This window comes from Pimephales promelas, chromosome 23 (assembly GCF_988280905.1).
Source record: "Pimephales promelas chromosome 23, fPimPro1.hap1.1, whole genome shotgun sequence".
Classification (NCBI taxonomy): Eukaryota; Metazoa; Chordata; class Actinopteri; order Cypriniformes; family Leuciscidae; genus Pimephales; species Pimephales promelas.
In genome coordinates, this window is record NC_142791.1 from 12,083,651 (window position 1) to 12,092,852 (window position 9,202).

Here is a 9,202-nt window from a genome sequence, read left to right on the forward strand (position 1 = left end):
TTACACAATAAAGCACTTCAACTTCCGTATTATATTAGGCCCTTGTTAAAAAATACATACTTTGTTGTATTTGAAATATATTCCCCTTTTCAATACGCTACATTGCAAATATGCTTACAAAAATTGTACTATCTTTAAATATATTGAAATTATATTAGCATCATGCTTTGACCTCTTTTCACAATACAACTTTGAACACACTTTGTATTGTGTAATTGTACTTTAGTATAATTTTAGAAAAATATACTTGAAGTAAAAATTCCGTTGTTGTTTTTTTAAGTTTATTTATTTGCACTATATTTTAAAATGTATTTTAGGTATATTTTAACTTTGCTGGAAATGATCATTGTAACAATGCATTGGAAGTATACTTTCAAAATACATTGCAGTATACAATTTGTAGGCTATAATATATTTTGAAAATACAACAGTATTTTTTTACAAAGTATAGATATTTGTCTATTAATGTCCTTTTGTCATATATATACATATAAGCGTGTGCACGCACTCATTGTTTTTCATTGTTCACTCATTCATTTATTGGCTCATTCTGTACTCGAAGATTAGGGCTCCCTGAAGTTACCCTTAAGTCGACGTAACATCGAACGTGAGCGACTGATAGGGAACTGACAATTTATTTAAAAATGTTATACATTTTTTAACACATTTATACCTGTGCAACACATTTTCCTGAGAATAATGTTTTAATTAGTAATCAATTTATAGTTTTATTTGACTGTGTCCTCAACGTATTAGCTAGTGATTTTATGAATTTTGTGCTTTTTTTGGGTATTATTTGGTTTATCACTAAAATCCAATAATATATTAAATTTTGTGTGTGTGTGTGTGTGTACGTGTTAGTAAAGAGAAAAAAATCACAGGGAAGAAAATCACATTTAATAATCCTTGGCAAACAGTTGGTGATGCACTGTGGGAGGAAAATAACACCCATAATTTAATCAAACCAGAACAGCGATACAGATTGACATGCAGCAACTGTACTTGTATGACTAAAGATAATAATAATAGCCTACTTAAATGATTTTTTATTATATTAGAATGCCATATTTTTATGGTGCACTTAAGTAATTAGCCATGAAGCAAAAAAAAAGTGTTGAGGACATTTGAAAAGCACTTAAAAATTGCCATTTGCCTTCTGAAACAACACTTACATGCATGTTACAGGCCTTGAGTGTCTATCCCTGAGTGAGAGGTTTTATTGGACATAATCCCTCTTAGTGCAGTTCTAGGGTCATTTGCTAGTGTCAAGCAAGTGCTCTGTATGATGCACTTTTGATCCTGAACAAGTTGAGAGAAACTGAAAACCATTCAAGCAATCATATTTCACCCTATATGCAAAATCAGGTGACACTTCTATTCTGGAGGAGAAAAAAGAAACATTTCTGAGGCTTTAGACTTTGTTGTCCTTTCTGAACTCGTTTATATAATAGCAAAAGTTCCCTGTCTATATTTTTAAACAAACGATTAATCTGAGTTAATAATAATTGTGCATTAGATCGCATGCCCTTATAAGCCTGATGTCTCTGTGCTGGAGTGCATTCAAAACCGGGAGTAGCAGTACCATAAAAAGCCTTCTGCGTATACACACACATACACACACACATTCACACAATCTCTAAGCATAGACTGAGATTAATGCATGTGTAATCTCACTGGAATGCACTGTTTCAGAGCCTCAGCTGCACCCTAGTGCCAAACACGCCGGTTATAATCCTCGTCCACTGCATGTGTTTTTATGCAATAGAGAAGAGCATGAGTACATAATAGACTATCTGTCTGATCTTAGGTAAAAGGTGCAGGTCAGGTCACATGTGCCCTATGTCGTGCCTGTTGTGGCCCTTTGGTCATTTACAGTGAAAATGCTCAAAAAAGTTTCTATGGCATCTTCTTTTTAGTCTTGACTAGGCCTTTCTCTACTAGGCAGCGGTAGAACTCCTGGATATATGTGTACACACACTTCCAGTCGGGCTCTCGCATCCGCATCAAGTCGTCAACGTCCAGCAGGGGAGGACAGTCAGCTAGTCTCCTACAAACAAATGAAGCCTGTTTTAGGAACATTATGATTTTTTGGATATTATTTTCAGAATTTGAGCACATTTTCCCAACAAAATACCTTAACAAAAGCACATTTCCTCCTCCCACCATGGATTTTTCTTTACCATAAATGCTGATGTTTTATTTAATTTAAAATTTATAAAATTGTTGTCCTATCTTTAATGTTGGCTGTTTTTTTAAATACCTGGATGAGAAAAAGATTAAAAGTAATTAAAAAAGTTTTTAAATACATTATTATTTAAGTATAATATAATTATATATATATATATATTGTTATGTAATTATTATAATATTTATTTTATATTATATTATTTTATATGATGATTAAAATTTCTTTTTTTAGGTGATACACAATTCAGACATTTTTTCATGAGATGCAGGTGAGGATGCAATATTAGTGTGATGTCTTACTCTGCAGTCTTGAACGCCTTCTCAAAGTTGGCCCTGCGATCATAGGGGTCGAGAGTGCAATATTCAAAGCCCTCAGGGAAAAACCTGTGCACCAGGGCACAAAACGCCAGACCGTCTGCCCAGCTAGAGGAGAAATTTTGGATTTTCACACCCTAAACAAAGAATCAAGTAAGATTGTGAATAAAAAATAAATGTACTTTCTCAATCTAGAAAGCTCCAAATTAAAAAATAATTTCACATTTCTTCTACATAAATGACCCATTTTAAATACAGGTGAAGTATCTCTTTAAGGATTTAAAAATTTGTCATTTTGGTGATCAAAGATGATTTTTAAGGGATACAATTATTAACTACAGGGGAACTTAAAAGAAAGCAGCTTTATATTAAACAAAAACATTTAATTTCATTTACAACTTCAGTTCTCATATTACGTAATCACCTCAGACCAATGGTAGTTCAAAGGTGTTTACCAGCTAGATCAAACTTTTCTGGAAAGTTTGCTTTGGCAAGCTGTTAACTCCTGCAATGAATTCCAAATGAACTTCGTTTTGGCCCAACTTTGTTCAAAATGACATCACACCAGTTTGTTCTTCGATTACGCTTGAAGTATATCAGGACCTTTAAGGTTATTTTGGGGTTTTTCTCACCACCCTCCAAATTTCCATTGTAATAAAGCAAATAAAAAAGATATAAAGTATTTATACATAAAGCATTTGTTGTAAAACTGAGTTGGATTTTAAAAAAGTGATAAAAACAGTAATAAAAACAGTTATTTTTTGGCCAGTAATATAGTAAAAAAGGGAATTATCATTTAGCATAATCGGTCTTACAAATATGGTAGGCTTATTAAAAAAAATAGTAGGCATTACAGTAATGAGAATGAGAAGGAAAACGTGCTTAATTGTCGTAAAAATATCAAAATGCAAAAGAAATCCTTAAAATAGGTTTGATTTTCTTTATGTTAAATACTTCTGGTGAAATGTGATCTGGACATGTTTCCATGAGATTCACACTGGGAGGGCTGCAGAGCCAGAGAAATGTAGCAAAACAGAAACTGTTTGATTTGATCTTATTTGCTCTCTTCAGGCCCACCTCATACGGTTCAGTCTTGACACGACACCAGTCCAGCAGCATCTGTTTGACATCTTTAGTGTTTGGCACCCCGACTGCCGAGCCGCCCGGCACTTTTTTATCCCTAGCCACATGGGGTTGAGCGGGACTTTAGGAGAAAAAAATAAAACAATCAGATGATGGGATTCATCCCTGTCATCCTGTCTGGCCTCTAGGAATGACTCACCTGCTCACAATTTTTGTAGAGGTTGGTGTTGAAAATGTTTTTGCCTGAGCCGTCTCTGTACCGAATTTAATTAAAAAGAGAAAGGGGAGGTTATCTAAGCCTTGCAGTTAGAAGAACTGCAGTAAACATAGTGTTCTGATCCTCAGGAGTAATGGTTACTCACTGTGTGCACCGCTCGGGTTATTAGTGGCTTTCTGCTCCTTATTTAGTCCAGCAGCTGTCTTGCCTCCGTTACCCTGCTGACGCAGGTTCTCCATCCGGGCCGCCCGCTCCCTATCACGCCGTTCTAAGAGAGACAGAGACGAGAGGAGGACATTTTTCATTCGCAAAAAAGAATAAACAAACTACTGTGTGTTTAGAAAAGTTCAACAAATAATAGCAGTGGTTTATTCTATTGAGTTTACTTCCTGTGTGTCTTAAATCTCATGAAACCTGTCAAGAACATGTCTATATTTATCACAATACAATAAGTGTCAAGCTAATAAGCTACATAAAATTATAATGAGAACGCTATAATTGTGTGCTTAGGACATGGCTTTTAATGGTGAAATTTTTGTTTTTGTTACCAGGCTCTGAAAGTTTATATAAAAATATGGATTTAGATTTATTGGCCAATATATCGGTCATCAGCTTTCAAAAATATAAAGTAATATAAAGTATAAAAAAAATTATGTAAAGAATGGGATGCACCGATTTTCATATCGGCGCATCCCTAATGTTTCTTGAGCATCAAATCATCATGTTAGAATGATTTCTGAAGGATCACGTGAGTAATGATGCTGAAAATACAGCTTTGATCACAGGAATCAATTACATTTTAAAATATATTAAAATAGAAAACAGTTATTTATTTATTTTTACAGTTTTAAATTGTAATAATTTCACAATATTACAGTTTTTTACTGTATTATTTAATCAAATAAATGCATCCTTGGTGAAAGAGACTCCTTTCAAAAATATAAAAAATAATTTACAGACTTTTGAAAGGTAGCTTATATTAATTTAAATATAAATATAAATTAAGAATAGAAGAATTTAATTAATAACAACCAATTTTTAGAATAGATGTTTTGCATTGTTACATTATTTTCGTGGCATTTGACCTCTGTCCACTTTTGAAATTACTGTAATAAAAATTATAATTCTTTTAACTGAAATCATTAAATTAATTATCAATTATTTTCATGACATTTTATCACAATTCCAATGATACAATGAGAATAACCCTGTCCAAATGCTTTTCCCCACTTATTATTACCATAAATACTTTAGACAGCAGCGCTAACCATGAAGTATGCTTACAATAATGTCACACAAAAAAATGCTTAATTTTCTTTATGCAACACATTTTTTTCCCTTTTGATTGTAAACCAGATTCTTGATAGGTTTTAAGATTCACCAAAAAGCATGTCGGGAATCAAGTTAGACTTAAAAAAATGTTTGTGTCATATAATATATATATATATGATTGAATATATGTGGCATTAAGGACAAGACCAAATCCTCACCCCTCTTTCTCTTGAGCAGTTCTCTCATGGCAGCCCGGATCATTTTCCTCTCCTCGAAATCCACAGCCTTATCTAGCTATTACACGCAATAAACAAAAGGGAAACACACGTTCCTAAATATGGTCAAGACAAACCATGATAACAAGCCCGGTCCACTTGTAGCCTCTTACCATATTATTGAGGATCTCTTCATCCTCTATAGCAGCCAGCTGTTCAACTGTCAGTGGACCCGTCATATCAGGTTGCTCTTTGATACCTGCCTCTAATGTTCCCTTCTCACCCTCCATCTTTAGTGACAGCTGGGACAGAAGGAGGAACAGGAGGTGTTGATGGAGCCAGGTTACGAGATGTGTAAATCTCCATGTGTGCGTGGGAATGAGGGAGTACGTTTATGGATAGGAAAAATGAGGGAGAGATGTTCTGAAAGCTTTGTGTGAGAACTTCTAGTACTGGGATATTAATTTAAGACACCCCAAGATGCTAGTAAGATAGTCTGTAGCTACTAAACGCTGATGTAACTGTCACAGCCAAAGCGGCTTCTGAACAAACAGGTTTCATTAATAAAATATATTTAGCGTGATTGTTTTCTCACAGATTAAATGTCACGCTGCTTCCAGCCACACATAATGATGACTTTGTGCATCCATATAAATGGAAAAGGACATTTAAATGGAAAGAATCCAAACATTCATTTCAACATAAAGAAGAACCATGTTGGTTGGCTCTGACATTGACCATGCAGTAGCTTAAGATATCTCCCGCACCTTCTTCCTGTAGTCCTGTAAACCAACTGAGACCCTAACACAAACAAAGTGATTTATTATTATGAGTGGAGACTATTTACAGGAATGGACATTCTGTCATCATTTTAATGTTGTTCAAAACTTGTATGACTTTCTCTCTTCTGACAGAATCTTAACCCATTTATTCCCAACTTTTTCCCAGACACAAAAATATCAAAATCCTGTGTCATTAGTATCCCTTTGAAACAATCAATCATATATATATATATATATATATATTTTTTTTTTTTTTTTTTTTTTTAATTTTCATGGAAAACTAAAACTGTGTGAAAAAGTGAGTTTTATGATCGGTCACAATTGTGACCGGTGGGATAATGTGTTGTATCAACCATTGGACTGACTCAATATAGGTCTATTTGACCTGTGCAGTGTGTGTGTGTGTGTGTGTGTGTGTGTGCGCGTGAAAAAAGTTAGTTTTTAATGTTACCGCTAAAAGTAAATTTGGCTACAAGTGTGTTAAATAGGTTGCAAAAATGATAATGAAAACATATTTGTGTGTTTGGGACATGCCTTTTCACATATCAAAATCAAATATAAAGTATTATCGGTATCAGCCAGAAAGTCTTTAAGACTAAGATTAGATAGAAAATATAAAACCAAGAGGTATTTATTTTAAAGAAAAATTGTACAAGTGCACTTTTTAAGCAAAACAGAAAACTTCTTAGGTTTTAATAATAAAACTACATATACTGTCTCTATGGGGAACTCTAAGAACATGGTTATTGAAAAAAACATGAAATGGGAGGAACATTATTTCATTGCTTTTCAAATTATATTTCTCGCGGCCCCACAAGTTATTCTCTAAAATGATTGAGTTCCCCCAAGAAACTTTCATTCACTCACTCACAAAAGCATTAAAAATATATTTTCCTTCAACCTCAGATTATTTCTAGCAACAGTTTTGTGTTTGGTCACAAAATTTTGGGTTTCCCTGAGATACTTTGCATGCGGTCACAAAAATGATATGTTCACTAGCAAAAGCATTGGCGTATAGGTTTTCTTTCGACCTTAATATCTACCAGTTTTGCATTCTTTTGTAAGTGAACGCATAGTTTTGTGAGCGAATGCAAAGTTTCTTGAGGGAACACAAAATCTGGTTAAACTTGGATGTTCCACTTTAGACATTTTATTAATAAGTAACTTGTCAAGTCAACTACTCATTAGAGTATCAGTAGAGGGTTAGGTTAGGTGTTCAAGTAGAATAAGTTGCCATCTAGATGCAAAGTTATCTTTAGTCAGTGGAATTTCTGTGGTGGGACCATCAAAATGAAGTGTTATTTTGTGCCGTATATTAAGCAGACAGTCTACTAACACTCTAATATCTGTTAGCTGACATATAGTTGCAAAGTTACTTGTAGTCAGTAAAAGATGACAATCAAAATAAACTGCTACCCAAAAGATTTACAAGCAAACACAAATGCATTGAAATATAATCTGTTATTTTCCCTCATCACCATGTCCCTTAGGGGCTCCATAGTTGTCAAACTCTAGTGGATCACGCTCACAGACAATGTTATAAACTAAATATTTACTTGAATAGGACACCTGTATTGACCCGATTATTCAATTAGTCAATGAGTCAGATGCCTCAATTGTCCAGATGCTCTTTGCTGCTGCAATGTCAGCATGTGTTGGGAATAATGTGTGGGCTGAAGCTAGCAGAACGGGTCATATTGTTTCTACAGTTTTACCATAATAACACATAATAATGTTTGGTGGAATTTATATAACCGCTCAATAACATTTCACTCTTACACTGATGTAATAGCTGTTATGTAATCACATAATCATTGAACTGAAAGATAAATGGAAATTCAGCAGAAAAACAAAAATCTGGCAAAATAAGAAGCATAAAGACAAAGCTCACCAATCTCGCTGCGGCTGTCCAGAGGAAAGGTCTTGCAGTCTGATTTAGAAAGGTCACATACACTCAACTCTGATGCTGGAGTGAGTGAGTTTTTCAGAGCCATTGTGAGCCACTCCCACCCGGACCCTCATCACCCTCTCCTGAAGGGACCAGGAAAAACGTGGATTCAGTAGAACGGGACATTAAGTTTAAGTGACATATTTTGGCACTGCTTGTTCTGATCTTTCCCTACTGTTAGCTTTGCCATATCTATAAAAATGCGTCATCATTTTATCTAGACACTGTCACTTAAAAAAGTGGTATCAGGGTTTTTATATGTTTGAAAACCAGAGGAAAGGAAACGTTGAGATAAATGGTGCTCACCCAGCATGCTTTGTGATGACAGTGATTGCATAAGCATGTGGCCTGGCTCTACGCAGTACTAAATCGTGAATGAGTGGACAGACGGAGAACACTGCCTTATTAAGGCATAACAAGGATGATGTTGCGTTGAAGCGGCTCCATGTTTACACAGGTTGGACACATCCGTTTCTCCTCTGCAGACGTAAACATTTTTTTGTCGTAGTGTTGATCTGCAAAAGCTGAGACCAGAAATGTCGCTGGCACATAAACATTTTCACACTCCATTACAGCATGGCTTTGATGGAGGTGTTCTGTGTGTTTAATGGAGGAGTGTTTGGCTCCACCTAGTGGTGGCCGATGGTTATCGTAATCACTTACTGGCAGAAGTGAGCTAGCATGACATGTGGAAACAGTGAGGGTGAAGGAAACCTTGGCTTAGACTGGTCTGGATGTCCAGTGAGTCATTCACTAATGTGGTATATTATTCATACAAAAGTTGTCCGTGACAAAACTTGTAATGATATGTTTCATAGCATTCAACATGGAGAAAATGTTAGTTTTGCTAAACTGTGAACCATTGGTGTGCTGTTACTAGGTCATTGTTATGCGTTTGTAATGGTGCTCTGAATGGTAGTTAGCATGTTGCTTTTGCTTTGTGATTTCTAATATTCTGTGATTGTTTGCTGTCTCAACCCTAAGATATTTTGGTCTTTTAGACGTCCTCCTTCAATATACATCTAAAGGTGATGATACACTCTTAAAATGCTGGGTTGTTTTAACCAAATTTTGGGTAAAATATGGACAAACCCAGCCATTGGGTTACATTGTTAAATTACATTTTTAACCCAATGGCTGGGTTTGTCCATATTTGACCCAAAATCCGGTTAAAACAACCCAG

The 9,202-nt window shown here is 35.0% G+C and overlaps 1 protein-coding gene across 2 annotated transcripts; it reads right to left on the reverse strand.

Moving 5' to 3' along the window:
- Positions 1-875: 875 nt before the first annotated feature.
- smtna (smoothelin a) lies at positions 876-8,254 on the reverse strand. 2 transcript variants are annotated; one of them, XM_039675521.2, is made up of 9 exons: positions 7,963-8,254; positions 6,057-6,090; positions 5,463-5,591; positions 5,293-5,368; positions 3,948-4,070; positions 3,785-3,839; positions 3,580-3,706; positions 2,488-2,639; positions 876-2,047 (listed from the first exon to the last, which is right to left on the reverse strand). In XM_039675521.2, the coding sequence occupies exons 3-9, from the start codon at positions 5,577-5,579 to the stop codon at positions 1,897-1,899; spliced, it is 801 nt and encodes a 266-aa protein (XP_039531455.2). In that variant the 5' UTR covers positions 5,580-5,591; positions 6,057-6,090; positions 7,963-8,254; the 3' UTR covers positions 876-1,896. The 2 variants fall into 2 exon arrangements, with proteins under 2 accessions (XP_039531455.2, XP_039531454.2); XM_039675520.2 differs by lacking the exon at positions 6,057-6,090 and having other exon boundaries at positions 7,963-8,252.
- Between the last annotated feature and the right edge of the window lie 948 nt (positions 8,255-9,202).